The sequence below is a fragment of the Aethina tumida genome, chromosome 5 (assembly GCF_024364675.1).
Source record: "Aethina tumida isolate Nest 87 chromosome 5, icAetTumi1.1, whole genome shotgun sequence".
In the NCBI taxonomy this organism is placed as follows: domain Eukaryota; kingdom Metazoa; phylum Arthropoda; class Insecta; order Coleoptera; family Nitidulidae; genus Aethina; species Aethina tumida.
Genome location: NC_065439.1, coordinates 12,462,887 through 12,482,051, shown reverse-complemented (window position 1 = coordinate 12,482,051; position 19,165 = coordinate 12,462,887). Strand labels below are relative to the sequence as shown.

Here is a 19,165-nt window from a genome sequence, read left to right as displayed (position 1 = left end):
ATTCTAAATCTTCATGTAACATTTGTATTTATCAATTCCAATAAACCACATCAAAACTTTTTATTTTGTAGTCTTAAATTATGATAAAGATTATTTATGACTGTAATAAGGTAATTGATTGTAATTATATTTTATTTTATTGCAATCATTGTTGTTTTAAAATCTATTACACCACCAATAATTTTAAATTATTATGTCCTTAAATTATTTTAAAAAATAATTTCTAATATAGCAAATTAACAGGTTAAAATTATAATTCTAAATCTTCATGTAAGTTATGTCTTTAGAAAATCTAATAAACCACATCAAAATTGTTTATTTTGTAGCCTTAAATTCTGAAAGAGATTATTTTTGACAGTAATAAGGTAATTGATTGTAATTATATTTTATTTTGTTACATTCATTGTTGTTTTAAAATCTATTAAACCACCTCATAATTTTAAATTATGTCCTCAAATTATTTTAAAAAATAATTAATAATGTAACAAATTAACAGGTTAAAATTATAATTATAAATCTTCATGTAAGTTTTGTCTTTAAAAAATCCAATCAACCACATCACAACTGTTTATTTTGTAGTCTTCTGATAAAGATTATTTATGACTAATAAGGTAATTGAATGTAATTATAATTTATTACAATTATTGTTGATTTAAAATATACTAAACCATCACATAATTTTATATTTTTGGGTACTTAAATTATTTTATAAAATAATAAATAATGTATCAAATTAACAGGTTAAAATTGTAATTTTGAATCTTCATTTAAGTTTTATTTTTCTAAAATCCTATAAACCACAATAAAAATGTTTATTTTGTGGTCTTAAATTATAATAAAGATTATTTATGACTCTGGCAAGGTAATTGATTATAATTATAATTGTTTATTACAATCATTATGGTTTTAAAATATATTAAACCATCACATAATTTTAAATTTTTATATACTTAAATTATTTTAAAAAATATTTAATAATGTAGCAAGTTAAAATTATAATTCTGAATCACTGTATAAGATTTGTTTTTTTTAAAATTCAGTAAAGCACATCAAAAATTTTTAGTTTGTATCTTAAACTCTTTGTAACTAGAACAATGTTACTGATATTTTTTGTTTAAAAATACATTAAATTGTTGTAGTCCTAAACACTTTTAAAGACTATTTATAACTGTAATAATTATCAAATTATCTTAAAGATTCTTTGTAGCAAGGTACTGATTAAGGTTCGAAAATATAATTTCGTATTTTGATAATAATTATATTATTTTTTCTCAAAAATCGTTTCGGATCGTAATGATAGAAACGAGATTCGAAAGTGTAAAACGTCCACCGAAACGCTGATGGAGATTTAAACATCTCGAAGAATCTTCGTCCACCTGCATCACGCAGAAAACGTGCATCTGCGACCTTGGCCTTCCGTTGCGCCGTTTCTTTAACGACGCTTCATTAAAATGCACGCGCGTTGTTGTTCCCCACAGTCTGTCCGGTGGAACGGAGTGAAATCCGAACCCATCGATGAAAAGAAATGCGCGATTTTTCCATTTCGAAACAGGCGAGCAATGCGGAAGATTCGGATCGGATTAAGGTCTTATCCGCACGCACATCGAACGACTTGTGTCAATTGCTAATCGGTTCTAATTTAGTGGTGTGCGTGCTGAAATCGACTTTCAATTAATTGGTCCGATAGAAAAAAAAACCAGTCGAAGGTATTTAAGTGATGAGATTGGTTCTATTTAATGGGTCGAAACGATCGAACGTTCTAGACAACGGTTCAATAACACTTGGAAAAATACCATCCAACTTGCTTCGTTCGTTAGCTCCGTCAATTATTGTTATTTTTGTCTTCGACCAAGTAAAACTGACTTTTCTATTGGTACTTTCCCTATTTGTTTTTTATTCTTAAAAGACAAGAATTTTAAATAGGACAACATTTTCTTTCGTGATTTTATCTAGCCAGAGAACTTTGTAATTTTTTATGCTTTTCTTCTTTATTTAATTTTTTTTAAAATAGAAGACTAAATGACTGAAAGAATAGTCACCGTTTTCCTTCTAGATTTCATATCAGTCTTCTAAATATATCAACAAACAAAACTGTATTAAAAGTACGATATATTTTTTAAATTATTCTTTTTTGTTTACTTTTCCTAAAATAGAAGAAAACTAAATAGGGGAAACAGGAGTTATAATATTCCTTCTATATTTCATATCAACCTTCAGATTCATTAAAGGAAAGAATTGTATTAAAGGTCGGAGTATGAGATATTTTTTGAATGGGGATATACAATATATATTTTTCTAAAACAAAAGAAAATTAAATGGAGAATTTATTGCCTTCCTTCTAGAATTCACAGCAATCAATAGAGTACGATATATTTTGAGAGTTGTTTATTTTTCCTAAAATAGAAGAAGACTAAATGGGAAGAATCAACCTTCAAATATATGAAGTGGCAGAATTGTGTTAAATATTCGGGTACAATATATTTTGGGAGTTAATTTATGATATACTTCTTCTTTGCTTATTTTTTATAAAATAGAATAGAAGAAAGAATAGACTAAATGGGAGAAACAGTGTGTTTGTCTTCCTTCTAGATTTCATATCAACCTTCAAATATATCAATATCCAGAGGCAGAATTGTATTAAAGATTAGAGTACGATATATTTTGAAAGTTGTGGATAATTTATGATGCTCTTCTGCTTTGATTAGTTTTCCTAAAATAGAATAGTTTTCCTAAAATAGAAGAAGACTAAATGGGAGAAATAGTGGCTATTGTCTTCCTTCTAGATTTTATATCCACCTTCAAATATATTAAGAGGAAAAATTATATTAAAGATTAGAGTACGATAAATTTTGGGAGTTGTGTTTAATATATGATACATTTCTTCTTTGCTTACTTTTCGTAAAATAGAAAAAGACTAAAAGTGAAAAACAGTGGTTATTGTCTTCCTTCTAGATTTTATATCAACCTTCAAATATATCAAGAGGCAGAATTATATTCAAGATTAGAGTACGGATATATTTTTTGAATTGGTACATAATTTATAATATATTTCTTCTGTGCTTACTTTTCCTAATAGAAGATTAGATGGAAAAAACAGTAGTTATTATCTTCCTTCTAGATTTTATATCAACTAACAAATATATCAAGAGGCAGCATTGTATTACAGATTTCATATCAATATTCAAATATATCAAGAGGTAGAATTGTATTAAAGACTAGAGTATGATTTATTTTTTGAATTGGTATAAAATTTATGATACTTTTCTTCTTTGTTTACATTTCCTAAAATAGAAAACTAAATGGAAAAACCATTGGTTATTGTCTTCCTTCTAAATTTCATATCAATCTTCAAATATATGAAGAGGCGGAATTGTATTACAGACGATGCAGTACGATATATTTTGGGAGTTGTGTATAGTTGATGTATGATACATTTCTTCTTTGTTTACTTTTCCTAATATAGAAGAAGAATATATCAAGAAAAAGAAATATACTAAAAGCTAGAGTTCGTTTTATTTTTTGAATTGGTATGATGATGCCTTTCTTTTTTGCTTACTTTTCCTAAAATAATAAAAAAAACTAAATGGAGGAAATAGTAGTTTCATCTAAATTTCATCTCAACCCTCAAATATATCAAAAGGCAAAATTGTAGTAAAAGTTGGAGTATTGTATATTTTTGGAAATGGTGTATAATTTATGATTTTTTTCTTTACGCACTTTTCCTAAAATAGAATGGGAGAAACAGTAATTACAATTTTTCTCATAGACTCCATATCAATCTTCAAATATATCAGGAGAAGGAACTATATTAAAGGTTAAAGTACGATATAATTTTAGAATTGTGTGTAAATTATGATACATTTCTTCTTTGCTTACAGTTCCTAAAATAGAGAAATAGTAGTTAAAGTCTTCCTTCTAGATTTCATATCAACCTTCAAATATATCAAGAGAAAGAATTGTATTAAATAGTGATTATAATTTTCCTTCTAGATTTCATTTCAACCTTCAAATATATAAGGAGACATAATTGTATGAAAGGTTAAATATCGATGCAGTTTTGGAATTAGTGCATAATTTATTATTCCTTTCCCCTTTGTTTATTTTTCCAAAATTAGAAGAAATTTTGATCTAGGAACAAATACTTATAGTCTTCTTTGCAGATTTCACATGAAATTTCTATAAATATCAATAAGCAAAATTGTATTAAAGGTTAGAATTCGATGCATTTTTGGGATTGGTGCATAATTTATGATTGTCCGGTTGCTACGCGATAATCTATTAATAAATAAACGGACAACTGACGATTACCGTAACTGTTTTGGTTGCAAAAAAGCAGTTGTTAATAGTGGCGAAGAATGCGATAATTCGCCGTAGAATTCGACGTGGAATTCTTATGTAATGGTCCACATCCAATGACGACCGGGTTATTAAAACAACAAATATAATTCATCTTATCAAAAAATTACCAGCCAGAAAGCTATTAATTTTTTCACCAGTCCCAAAATATAATTTATGACGTGTGGTGTCTTTTTATGTGCGCGTTCGTAGATTTTCCTCAATAAATCATGTTCTAGATTAGCGGCGCGATAGGCCGCGGCCGGTGGCTAGTGGCTAGTGGCTAGTTTTCGTGTAATTAAACACTGTTTTCGAAACACACCTTAAAAATGGATTTCGTGTTTAATAAAAAAAAAACGCAGCGCGACCCACAAAAAGACACAGTTCGGAAACCTTGGGCGATTTATCCTGGAGCCGGTGCGCGGTTTCGCTACATCCACTTTCATGACCTAGGCTACGAAAATTATCGACGATAACCTGACTTAAGGCGAACGCTGTTGCGAGTCGAAATTCCATTCGCCATTGCCAAATGTTTCGCCCAAAGGTTTTTTTTCTATTACAATCGGTGACACCAAATCTCACCAGCAGTGTTCTTACGTAAATTGTTCGTCTACGGTTTTTTGTCGGGCGCCACAAGAATGTTTCTTCATCTACAAATCTACTACTAATAGTAAAATGCCTCCTACTCTAATTTATGTACTTGTTTCGGGATTACATTTCTTCTATTTTAAATTGTTCTTACGTTTTATTGTTTTTTTTTTAATCTATAAATATTCCATGAAACGTCGAAGAATAAAAAAAATTTAGAAATTGTTTAATTTCATTTTATTTCTACATAATTTGGTTGGGTAGTTTCCTATGGAGAACGTTTCTTCTTTTGTATAAATATTCCATAAAACGTGTAAGAAACAAGTTAAAATTTGTGGTTAGTTTTTTCTCTTCTACTTATTATGTTTATTACTCTTGTTTTAGTGAAGAATATTTATTTATTCATCTATAAATATTCTACAATTAATAGAACAACATCAGGAACAAAATCACCTTTTCTTCTACTTACTTATTTTATTTCTTTCTATTTTAAACTTTAAATTTTAAATGAGTCTTCTTCTCTTATAATTATTATAGTTATAATTACTTTTATTATTATGAAAAATGTATCTTCGTCTACTATAAATTTATAAATCGTTGTTATTAATTTTATTATTCATTTCAATTATTATTAGTTTTACTGTTCAAATTTGACGTTGGTTTTTCTTCTCTTTTACTTATTATGGTTATTAGGAAGAAGATTTCTTTATCTAAATTGTTCTACAAGTCGTAGAACAACATAAAAATGCTTTTTTCTTTTCTACCAGCTCATTTGACTTATTTTTGAGATCAGACTAATTCTATTTTAAACTGTTGCCCTACTTCTCTTTTAATTATTATGATTAGTATTAGTCTTTCTAAAGAAGAAAGTTTCTTCATCTAGAATTATTCTAAAATTCGTTGAACGTATACAGTCTTTATCTACAATTATTCTACAAGTCGTAGAATAAAAATGCTTTTTTTCCTTTCTATCTGCTTATTTAACTTTAAACTTCTCTTTTAATTATTCTGATTATTATTAGTCTTTCTCTTTTAATTATTCTGATTATTATTAGTCTTTCTAGTGAGAAGAAGTTAGCTTTTCCCTTCCTTTAGTTATTATATTTATTACGAAAAATATTTCTTTATCTAAATTTATTCTGATTGGCATTAGTCTTTTTATTATAAGAAAGTTTCTTCATCTAGAATTATTTTATTTATTTTGAGAATATATATTTGTCTGTTTAAAACTGTTCAACTTTGAAGTTAGCCTTTCTCCTCTTTTACTTATTATGAAGAATATTTCTTTATCTACATTTATTCTACAAGTTGTAGAATAAAAATGCTTTTTTTTTCTTTTTTAGTTGCTTATTTAACTTATTTTTAAGCTGAGACCTAATCTATTTTAAACCATTGATCCATTTCACTTTTAATTATTGTGATTAGATGAGTCTTTTTATTGTGAAGAATATTTCTTCATCTATAATTATTCTCTTCTTCTCTTTTATTTATTTATTTATTTATTTTGAGAATATATTTTGCCTTTTTAAATCTGTTCAAATTTATTTATTTATTCTCTTTTACTTATAATTGTTATTGCGAAAAATATTTCTTGATCTGTATTTATTCTACAAGTCTTAGAACAATAAATTTATTTTTTCTTCTTTTTTATTTGTTTATTTGACTTCTTGAGATAAGACATTCTATTTTAAACAATTGTGCTACTTCTCTTTTAATTATTGTGATTAGATGAGTCTTCTTATTGTTATGTATGTTTCTTCATCTATAATTTTGTTGTAATACATAGAACAACATTAAAATGCGTCTTCCTCTTTTTTAATTATTTATTTCTTTATTTTGAGTATATATTTTGTTTTTCCAAAACTGTTCAAATTTGAATCTAGTCTTTCTTCTCATTTATTTATTATTATTATTGCGAAGAATAGTTCTTCATCCGTACTTATTCTAAAAGTCGTAGAGAAATTTAAAAATATTTTTTCTTTTTTTCTATCTGTTTAATTGACTTATTTTTGAGGTCAGACTTATTTTATTTTAAACTATTATTTTAATTTTCTTTTAATTATCGTGATTAGGTGAGTCTTTATTGTGAATAATATTTCTTCTTCTCTTTTACTTACTTATTTATTTATTTTTAGAATATATATTGCCTTTTTAAAACTGTTCAAATTTGAAGTTAGTCTTTCTTCACTTTTACTTAAGATTGTTATTGCAAAGAATAGTTCTTTATCTGTAGTTATACAAGTCGTAGAACAATTTAAAAATGTATTTTCATCCTTTCTGTATGTTTATTTAACTTATTTTTGAGATAAGACACTCTATTTTAAACTATTGTTTTACTTTTCTTTTAATTAGCATAATTAGATGAGTCTTTTTATTGTCAAGAATGTTTCTTCATCTATAATTATTTTATAGTACGTAGAATAACATTAAAATGCGTCTTCTTCTCTTTTACTTACTTTAATACATATTTATTTTGAGAATATATTTGTCTTTTTAAAACTGTTTAAATTTGAAGTTAGTATTTCTCCTCTTTCACTTATTATTATTATTATTATTATTGTGAAGCATAGTTCTTTATTCTACAAGTCGTAGAACTTAAAAATGCTTTTTCTTCTATTTTAATTATTGGGAAGAATTATTCTTCATCTATAATTATTTTATAATACGTAGAACAACATTAGAGTGAATCTTCTTCCCTTTTACTTATTTATTTACTTTGGGAATATATTTGTCTTTTTAAAATTGTTCAAATTTGAAGTTAGTCGTTCTTCACTTTTACTTATGATTCTTATTGCAAAGAATAATTCTTTATCTGTAGTTATACAAGTCATAGAACAACTTAAAAATGTTTTTTCTTATTTTCTATATATTTTCTATATTGACTAATTTTTAATATCAAATTTATTTTATTTTAAACTATTAACATATATCTCCTAATTTAATTCAAATATGCAGCTAAGGATGTACTAGTTAGTATAACTTTAGAATTTTTCTTTATCTACAGTTATTTTAAAAAAACCTTGTACCTTGCCATTCTGAGATAACTTTTTCATCAATAAATATTGTACAATTCGTAAAACGACGATTTTTTTTCTTTATCTCTTCTAGCTACTTATTTAGTTTACTCTTCATCTTTTGTAAATATTATTATTATCCTTATGAAGATATTATTCAAATTGTGCAAACAAAATACTTGTTTTGTTTTACTTTCTTTGAGGTTAGTCATTCTTCTTTTCCAGAAGTTAATTGGTTTTGATCTTGTGAAGACATGATGTGAAAATGGTGCGTGATTATGACCGGAGCAACAGCTCCTAATAAAACTATGATATTTTGCATCACGCACGCATTAAATATTGAAATGCATGTAAACAATCTCGATTACTTGGAAATCTGCGTAGGTACTGGGGAATGTGCCTGTTACATTACAAAATTCCTCATAAATACATATTAACAAAACCGGGTATAATTGTAATAAATCGAAAGTATCAGCATTGATCAAATTTAAGAGCGGCAATTAGAAAAACAGGTGTTTAAGGCGCAGCTTAGATTTAGTTATGTGCGACCATCTAGGAGTGTCGATCAAGCTGGAATAATTACGATTTACGCCGGCCTGGCTATGATGGATTCGAGACATTAAATACACGTTAATTTAGAGACATTGATAATCAATTATTGTGAAATTTTCTGCAACTTAATGGTCAATCAATTACCAGGCCAATTAAGATAAGATTTAACTTGAAATCATTCCTGAACCTTTCGAACGTAACGATGGAAATTTTACTAGGATACAGCCAATTATGTTTTTTTTTTAATTAAATTGAATTTTACGGTGGTGTTGGTTCTAATAACTGGTTTTCTATTGCAGAGGGTACCAAGATGAAATGCGACATCGAAGGGGAGATAGTGACACTTCCCAATTTGGACACGGGCTGCTTCAAATGCGTCTGCAAGGTGAGCGCAAAAAATCCGGCTGGTTTTAAAAATAGACAATGATAAAAATGCCAAAAATTCCCTGACCTATTCGGCCAATTAATATTATTTACGATACCATCGCGAAATCAAACCGAATACGTTATTAAGGTGTAATTAAAGTGGCATTTCGAATAAAAGATTCGGAACCCAGCATCTAGGCTATTACTCGTAAAACCAGTTGCAGAATTTGTAAACAAAATTAATATCTCTTATAAAAGCGGACGGTGTAGAATTACTCCGATGATATGTGAGGCATTTCGAGAATGCCACCAGGAGTTATTCGCTTGTACTCGATCAAGAATTTACACAGGAGCAGCCACCTTTTTTTCCATATGGATTTTTTTCGATACGGATCTTTTTTCCTGTTGCTTTCATTCAGGTGTCTTCGGGTACTTCCCCTTCGAGCCTTCTTCCGTAGTACTTTTTTGGTGCAGTTTTGGCAACGAAACAAAGGAGTTGTTTTGTTGTCACTTTGTTGTAGATATTGCCTGTCTGTTTCAGATGTGATAATGTTCATTAGCGAACGCTGAAATGTAAACAATCACCGTTCGACTAGATAAATAATAGAACGGCACAAATCAAAACGGCTTCCGGGTCCAGTAGGTTGGTTTCCGGTGTCGGAACAGTCGAATCGGATCGTAAGAGTTGTAATTTCGTGTCGATCTCAGTGTGCGTGATAAAAGCTCAAGGTTTCGTTTCGCAGGAGATTTTTTTTTTATTATTTACGAGTGGCTAAATCAACAGATTGTAATTTAAAATAACAGCATAAGGAATGCGGTGCCAGAAAGTCAAATATAGAAATCCCACTATTTGCATGTGTAAATAAACAAGCCCGATTAATTTATAAATTAAACAGCGATTACATAATTGGAATTCGAAGAGAGAGAACGACAAGTTGTCATGTGTTTACGGTTTACGGACAAATATTTTAACGAGTCGAGAATCGATGACATACAAATGATGTTGATTGACATCTTGACAATTTTAAGTGTTTCTCTTGGTAGATACTTTGGCTTTTTGCTTTTTAGGTTAGCAGGTAGATGAATGTGGAAAGTCGAGACTTTCTTCGACACTCTCTTTGTCTCCGGCTCATCTTTTTCAAGGGCTGAAACGCCATTTCCCCCATTGTTTTTAAAAAACACTCGTGGAACCTTCGTGGAACTTTGATTTCGATAAAATACTAGGAAAAAAAAGTTTATTTATTTTGATCTTGTAACAATTAATGTGGTAACTTTGAACATCCTGACATAAATCTTATGAGTGCACATTATGTATGTTTGTTTGGACAACAGTGTTTTTCTATTTCCAATCTTATGGAAACGTGTAAACCATCGGGATAATAATTAATGGATCTCCTGCGGGGTATTTATTTAATGGCCGCAATATATCCGTTTTATTTTTTTTAATGTCCATAAATAACACCCTAAATTATAAGTTAAGTAGCGACTTCAAAAGATTTTTTTGTACAAATATTAAGAGGTCCGATGCTGTTAATGTTCATGTATCTGACTGTTTATAAAATTGTAAAAGAGTGTTGAGATGAAAATTCGTTTCTGGTTAACAAGTTCAAGGATTTTGAAATTTTAATTGGGTTAAAGCTGGCACTAACCTATTTTTAAAACAGGTAGCTTTCACTTTTTGAGCACTGTATCAAATTACAATGGCGATAATCATGATTAAATTTATGGCACATTTAGAGACCATAATTTTATACATATAGAAATGCAACTGTATTTTTATTGTGGTCGTAAATTATGATTTCTAGATTGTACGTTTTATGTTAACTGGTTATCAGGCTCTTTGACAGAGAAGAACTTTAAATAAATCTAGAAAAACTGGCACGCTTCTAGGTCCTGCAAACTAGCAGGACCGAACGCACCACTGGACAACAACCCGAAGCTTTCAATTGCTGACGTACAAATCTTTCCAGTTCAAGTACATCGAACCCAGATTGGCTTCGGGCTTTCGTTTCGTCTTGACCAACATAATTCGGGTTGTGAATTGGGGCCGGTGCGGCCCTGCAAAAGTCCAAGTCCACGGATTGTGGCCCGCGGCAAGGCCTCTCGTATGCCGTCCAGCCCGCGGCCAAATACTCGACAACATTGCGTCACAAATAACTCGCCAACCGCAGCCTCCGATACACACACACATACACACATTGGATAGTGTACGGACGACTGTTTCAGCACTGTTTTTGTGCTCCTTCGAATATTGGAAATCATAATTTATAACGCAAAAGTTACGATGAAAAAGTTCCTGGAATGTTTTACTGAAGGAAGCTGAAACGGAACTGCCCAGACATATTTGAGATGGTTCGAATTTTGTTTGTCTTGTTTTGATGACAGGAATTTATGTTTTGGCTTATTACACAATTACTGCTTTTGTTATCCAACAAATATTGTTTAAAGGAGATCTCAGTCTTGTTAAATTAAAATAACGACGACTGTCGTCGTGATTTTTTGTGCATTTCAGTCACATAATTTTTATTAAACATCAAAAATACATATAATGTTCCTTGAATACATTAAACCTGATCGCAGAATCTTGGGCACATTTTTTGATATTTCGGACGTGATTAAATTATCAAAATCTACATATGTACCTCAAAAAAGAAAGTCAACGATCCCATTTAAAATAATTTCGTTCGATATGTCAGTGCAGAAATTATTTTGTTTGATGCTGTAACGTAAAAAATTTGCTGCCGATGGAAATTCATATAATACAAATTTGAATTTCTACAACAAAAACAAGTTTGCGATGACATCATACCTATAACATAGATTTATTTTTACTGTGAAAAAAATATAAGTTCCCTGAAGTCTGTAAAAAAATAATTTGCTCAACACGAAAAAATACTGTTTATCAGACGGGCAGGATGTAAAATTCCTGGTATTATAATTTTTTTGCAAAGCTTTGATAACACTTCTAGAAGCTGGTTATCTAAAACAATGTGTTGGAAATACTCTCTTAAATTCTGGGAACTAACGGGAAACAAACACTCCAACTATTTTTTTTTATCTTAGTAACATAATAGATACTCGCAACGATTCGCGGTAAAATCATTTGGAAAAAATACTTTGGTGCATCAGCAAGTTAATAATTGTTAAAACATTATACAAATATTGACTGTGACTTGTTCAAATCGCTCCTGAATGCACATGTAAATATTTACTCAAACAATTAGTCAACCCTCAAAAACGCCTAGTTTAACTTTTAAGTGGTTTTAAAACCCAATTCACACCCATGATTTAACATTAACCACAACCAAACCGTTTTCTTTCAGAACGGATACGTGGATTGCGGAATATGTCCCAAAATCGACGACTGCTACTTCATCATCGAGGACGGAGGATGCTGCAAAAAGTGCAAAGGTAAGTCCCACCTCCCCAGTAAACTCCCCAATCTAACGTCCCCCAAAAAAATTTTTTAGGTTGCATCTACAAAGGGGAGTACCACCACAGCCACACGGAGTGGAACGATCCCGACGAGCCCTGCAAAACGCTGCACTGCGAGGCAGGCGTCGTGACGGAATCGAACACGATCTGCCACATGCCCTGCGTCAACCCGCTGCCCCCCGAGCCGGGAAAATGCTGTCCCACGTGTCCCGGTGAGTACCGTCGAGAAATTGCAATCGGGCAGGTGTGCTGATCGGGCAGACGTGCGAGCGTATTTAAACGACCTTCATCTATAAAATATAAAACATTGCTCGTAAATTAAAGCAAGTTAAATAACCTCATTTGGATATCGAAACTTGTTCGCGTGTCCGATCATGCCTCTTCTGTCTTGTCGTGTCCGCATCAGTGACGGAGGTTTCGCTCAAAAACCGTTAGAATCAGTACTGACATTGTAAAATGAAATCTTTAAAATCATAGTTTAAAAAATTTCTTACTTAAGTTGTCTCAAATATATTTTTGTAGTATAAAGAAAACACACAAATCATCTGTTATTTGAGAAGAAACGTTCTGATGTTATTAATATTACTTTGAAACCATGATTTAGTGCAAAAGTGATTTTTTATCTGTATATTTTATTAATTTTTATCATATCACTTAACTACTGTATTATCTGTATATTCTACTCTTTTTTTTATTTGTATGTTTTATCTTTTATCTATGATCTGCTCAATATTACTTATATATCTTGCTTTTTTATCTGTATAATTTTACTCTAATATAATTCTTTTGTAGTATGAAAAAATTCAGAAAAATCATTTACAGTTTGGAAAGAAACGTTCTAATGTTATTAATATTAATTTTAAAGTAGGATTTAGAGAAAAAATTGTTTTTTATATTTTATTCATTTTTATCTGCATATTCTCTATCTTCATATTCTACTCTTTTTGTCTCTATATTTTAAACTTTTTGACTGTGATCTACTGTCTATTACCTGTAGATCCCGTTTTTTATCTGAACAATTTCACTCTAACATAATTTTTTGTAGTATAAAGAAAATTCAGAAAACTCATTTACTGTTTAGGAAGAAACGTTCTAATGTTATTAATATTAATTTTAAAGTAGAATTTAGAGCAAAAGTGATTTTTTATCTGTATATTTTATTCATTTTTAACTGCATCAATTATATTCTCTACTATCTTTACATTCTACTCTTCTAAATTGCCTCTATATTTTAAACTTTTTGACTGTGATCTACTGTAGATCTTCTTTTTTATTTGCATAATTTCACTGTTAATTTTTTTGTAGTATAAAGAAAATTCAGAAAAATTATTTATTATTTGGAAAAAAACGTTCTAATATTATTAGTATATTTTATTTTTTTATCTACATAAATTATTTTCTCTATTAATCTGTATATATCTTTTTTCTCTATATTTTATATTTTTTAACTGTGATCTGCTATTTATTATCTGTAGATCCTGTTTTTATCTGTATAATTTCACTTCAATATAATTCTTTTGTTGAATAAAATTTAGAAAAATCATGTATTATTTAGAAATAAATATTCTAATGTTATTAAAAATTATTTTATTCTTGGATTTGATATCTGTATATATTATTCATTTTCGTCTATATCATTTATGCTCTATATTATCTGTATATTTACTTTTTTGTCTCATTATTTAATTCTTTTTAACTGAAATATGTTCTCTATGATCTACATATTATTTTTTATCTATATGATCTGTATAAATAATAAACATTTAATTTTAGTATTTAATTCAAGAATGCTTTTTTATCTATACATTTTTTCCTATTTCATATGTTTAATAAAAGTGTATTTTATTTCTATATTTTATATTTTTTATCTATGATCTGTTCTCTATGTTCTAAGCTTATTAATATTAATTTGAAATTAGTATTTGACGTAAAATTCTTTTTTATCTCTATATTTATTATATCTGTATAATACAATTACTTTTTCAACTTTATATTTTATTCTTTTTATCTTTGATCTATTTTTTTTTTTGTGAGTTATATTTTTTTCTATAATTTGCTACTAATTTTTATTTTTGAAGTATGACAGAAACTCTCATTTATTTTTGGAAAACAACATTCGACAGTTATTAATTTTAATTTAATATTTTATGCAAAACTCCTTTTCTCTATATTTTGTTTTTTTATCCGTGGATCTATTCTTTATTAGGTAATAAATATAGATAATGTCATATTATTTTCTATATATCTGTATAATTTGTCTCTAATATATTTTTTAATATGAAGTAAATGTAATGTACTGGTTCTAAAGAAACGTTCTAATATAATTAACATTATTTTCAAATTAGTATTTGACACAAAAAATGTTTTTTTATATGTATATTTTATTCCTTTTTATTTATATCTATACAGATAATTATTTTCTAATGCTCTTTTTTCTGTATATTTTATACATATTAATTTTTTCCCTATTATCTGTATATAAATATAATTTTATCTGTATAATTTTTCTTATTATAGTTTTTGAATTATAACATACACAAAAATCATGAATTACTTCGAATTAAATGTTTTAAAGTTATTAATATTAATTTGAAATTAGTATGTGATTTGTTACCATTTTATACTATTTGTTATCTATATATTTTATCCTCTAATATATTTTTTTAATATGAAGTAAAAATAATGTACTAGTTCAAAAGAAATGTTCTAATATAATTAATATTATTTTCAAATTAGTATTTGGTGCAAAATTGTTTTTTTATCTGTATATTTTATTCCTTTTTATCTATATAATAAAAAATCTCTTCTCTTTATATTTTATACATTTTATCAGAGATTTATTCCTTATTATCTGTATAATTTTTCTTATTTCTTTTTTTTTGAATTATAGAATACAAAAAAATTAGTATGTGGTGCAAAACTTCTTTTTATTTGTATATTTTATACCATTTTATAATTTTTATTCTTTATATATTTTATACTTTTTTTCTGTGTAATAAAAATATCTTTTTATCTGATTATTTTAATATTATCTGTGACAATTTATAATAATATTATAACCTGTATATTCTATTTTTTATCTGTATAATTTCTTGATGCGAAAATGCTTTTTTATCTCTTTTTTATCCATTCTCTTTGTTATTATCTATGTATTCTATTTTTTATCTGTTTATTTTGTCTTTGTTTACCTATGTCTGTTGTATTCTCTTTTTAACTGTATACTCTATTCTATATTTAAAATGAATATTATCCAATTTTTAAGTCTCTTATTAATAAGAAAATCTGTTGAGTACGCCAATGTAAATTAAGATACGAAACTTTCACCCAAGATCGATATACGTTACGTTACTAACTGTTTTCAACACACCTGAAATATCGAAAAAATTCATACACAACATACATACAACAAAAACATTTTCGATACACAAACAAAATGTTTTGATGTAACAATTGTGCACCAAGACAAATTATGCGCTAACGACATGCAAATTTTTACTTGACATCTGATCTTTGCATTGAAAATATGAGTTTTCCGTGAATTGATTTTTACAATGTCACTGCTGATTATTCATGTTACCACTACGTTGCACAATTCATTCATTAGTGTTACTTGTGCGCATAATTTCCTAGTAATTTTTGTGATTATCATGTTTTATGTTACCGAGAAATGCCCCACATCTTGATCCAAATAAATCACATTTATTTACTTCTTCAGATGACATTATTAGTGTGTTTTTATTAGTTGTTTTTTACGACGTGCAACTTTGAAAGTTAATCCATAAACCTTTTGTTGTTTGAAGGATACATAAATAAATAAAATGGGACAGTCCCATTCTTATATATATATATATGTTTGACCAAGTCAATTCTAACTATGCTGATTTATGAAATTCAAATATTTTCTTTGTTGTGCTGAAGTAGAAAGTTTTAGATTGAATTTTCATTGATTGTGCCTGGTTACTAATTAGTATGAAGTCCGGTTCTGTCTTGTACGACTAATTTTCAATCATTGTTAACTTTCCACGTATCAAAAACCGATGAGAAATGAAATCTAATTCGACCATTCACTCCGGACAAAACGATTTTAATGACCACATTCGATAATCATACAGTCTCACTGATTAGACCGACATTCACATCAATTTAAATAACAATAATTAGGGTAAATTCATCCCGTTTCCTTTGTGTCCGTGCATTCCCACAAATCGATCCACAAACGTGTTAATTAAACCACAAATTCCTTTTCAAGAGTGTAAGATCAACGGCCAAATCGCCTCGGAAGACCGCGAGGTGATCTCCGACGACCCGTGCTTGAAGTGCAGCTGCGCCAACGGACGGATGACGTGCGCGAAAAAGGCATGTCCCGTTCTGCAGTGTCCCGTCGCCAACCAGTACGTACCGGACAAGGAATGCTGTCCGAAATGCCGCGGCACCAGAATGATGTTGCGCATCGAGAGCTCCTGTACGATCCAAAGATCGTTCTTCCGCGAGGGACATTCCTTCAACATCGATAGGTGCACCAATTGCACGTGCGTCAACGAAACGTCCGTGTGCACGAGGGACGCCTGCCCCATTTTGGAGTGTCCGCCCGACATGCAGAAACCGATTCCGGGCAGCTGTTGCAAGCAGTGCATCTTCGAGTTCGAGGAGGTGCGCTCCCAGTGCATGAACGACGGCAAAGTGTACGAGGCAAGTATTGTTCTTTTACTAGATTTAAGTAAATTTCTTGCAGATATAACATGTTTAAACTTTGCTAGGCAGGAAGGTGATTCGTGGAAGTTAAACGACTGCAGCTCCTGCAAGTGCCATCAAGGTAAGGCTAGTTGTGCACGGACGAAGTGCACCACCTCCAACTGTCCGCCCGGTACCAAAGAGAAGAAGGTCAAAGGAGAGTGTTGTCCCAGATGTGAAGAAGGTAAAGCAACCCATAAAAATTCCGTCCGATACAATCAATAACACGATTCTTGTATTTTAGATGACGGAGTGTGTAGGGTGTTTGGTGACCCACATTATAAAACCTTCGACGGCAAGTTTTATAGCTTCAAAGCCAGCGGAAAGTATCAGTTGGTAGCTGATTGCAAAAACCGCAGCTTCTACGTCCGAGTTGCCAACGCCAAACAATACCTGTCGGCTCGTACCAAAAGGGTGGCCATACGGTTTGGCGACATCAGAATAAATCTCCAGCACAGAAACCGAATTAAGGTAAACGGTGAATTAATACGTCTGCCGTTCAAGAAGGACGGCAAAATTAAAATCAGCAAGAACAAGGACATCGAGGGAGTGGAGGTGATTTTGGAAAACGGCGTTAAACTGCTGTGGAACGGTCGGAGCTTCCTGGAAGTCAGCGTCCCATCTTCGTACAAAAACAAGCTTTGCGGCCTGTGCGGCAACTTCAACGGAAACGTCCTCGACGACATGGAAACCAGACAGAACAAAATCGTGAACGACACCTCAGTTTTCGCAGCCTCTTGGTGCGTGGGCAAGAAGAACGAATGCGTCCGTATAAGACCCACCAAATCCTGCAACAAACATCGCATGACTAAATCGAAATGCAACTCCTTGAGTAATAGTCAGATTTTCGAAGCCTGCGAATCGAAATTGAACTTCAACAACTACCACAAAGCCTGCATGTGGGACACCTGCAACTGCAGGGAGGAGAAATGCCATTGTGAAAGTTTCATGGCTTACGCCAGGGAGTGCGAGAGATTGGGGGCCAAGGTGCCCGTGAATTGGAAGACGAAGGCCTCGTGCGATGCTAAGAGGAGTTTAGATTATAGGAAGGTTATAGTTTCGAACACATTCTTCCCGTTTAACGGGACGATTAATAGGAAGTTTAACCGGACGAGGCGACCCATTCCATTGCATTAGACGTTTAAAAACGAGATAACTAGTCATTTTCAGTATTTACCAGAGGGGAAATAGAGTTTAACTGTGTATATATGATTGAAGTATTATCTTGACTTTTTTTTAATATGAAAGATGACAAGCTTTTACCGTTTTTTGCTTGGGTGGCGCAATATTAATCGTCGCGGATTTCGTGCTCTTTTCCATGACGTGTTCAGTATAAGGCTACCATGATTGTATATATTGAGGAATTTCCATCACTTGGGTTACAATAGAGTGATGCCCATGTACTAAATGAGTGTTGTAAAATTACTTTTTAAATGTCTGAAATTCGTTCGCCGCACTACATGACAATAAATATTTATTATTTTGTTTTTACTTTTGTACGGTACCTTATTTATAAAATATTCATTCCGAATCTATGATTTAAAAAAAAATTACAATATTCTGTACCAAAGACATTTATGTACTTGTACTTCAAGAAGATTTCTTCTTATTATTATTATTAATATTATTATTATTATTGTTAATTGTTTAATTATTAAGCAGTTATTTTGTACATACGTTTTAGTATCCCAGTTAATATTTTAAATAATGTTAAAAGATCTCGATGTACACCTAATAAAATGTAACTTGAAAAATAATTAGGTTATTAAATTGTTCCTACGCGTAGAATCTCAGAGAGGATATGCTTGTTGTGCTTGAAAACTTACATCGAATGCCGCAGCATCGAAGCATATCTGTATCAATAAATAGTTATTCACTATTTACAAAAAGTGATTTAAACTCAATTTTGAGTTGCATTTGCATTTTTTATATTATATTTAGTTTAAATACATGTTTTGTGTATATTGTTTAACTAATAGTGTCTGTAATTATATAATTTTAGGGTAATATTTATTAAAACAAAAAATAATAACAATAACAAACGCTATATAAGCTATATTTTATATATTTGTTGTAAAGATTTTCACATTTTGTTTATTGAATAAATTTTCAATTGAAAAATTTGTTTTATTACGGATGGGACA

General features: G+C 30.0%; 1 protein-coding gene across 6 annotated transcripts in view; it reads left to right on the top strand.

Moving 5' to 3' along the window:
* Nucleotides 1-19,136, top strand: part of LOC109598314 (BMP-binding endothelial regulator protein) — a 66,943-nt gene extending 47,807 nt beyond the window's left edge. For 5 of the 6 annotated variants that reach the window (XM_049968330.1, XM_049968329.1, XM_049968327.1 and 2 more), the window contains 6 exons: nt 8,789-8,874; nt 12,179-12,266; nt 12,326-12,502; nt 16,540-16,979; nt 17,052-17,205; nt 17,266-19,136. In XM_049968330.1, coding sequence (XP_049824287.1) covers nt 8,800-8,874; nt 12,179-12,266; nt 12,326-12,502; nt 16,540-16,979; nt 17,052-17,205; nt 17,266-18,158 — 1,827 coding nt within the window. In that variant the 5' untranslated portion in view covers nt 8,789-8,799 and the 3' untranslated portion in view covers nt 18,159-19,136. Of the gene's footprint in view, nt 1-8,788; nt 8,875-12,178; nt 12,267-12,325; nt 12,503-16,539; nt 16,984-17,051; nt 17,206-17,265 lie in introns of all 6 variants that reach the window. The other variant, XM_049968326.1, reaches the window with a different exon arrangement.
* Nucleotides 19,137-19,165: the final 29 nt, after the last annotated feature.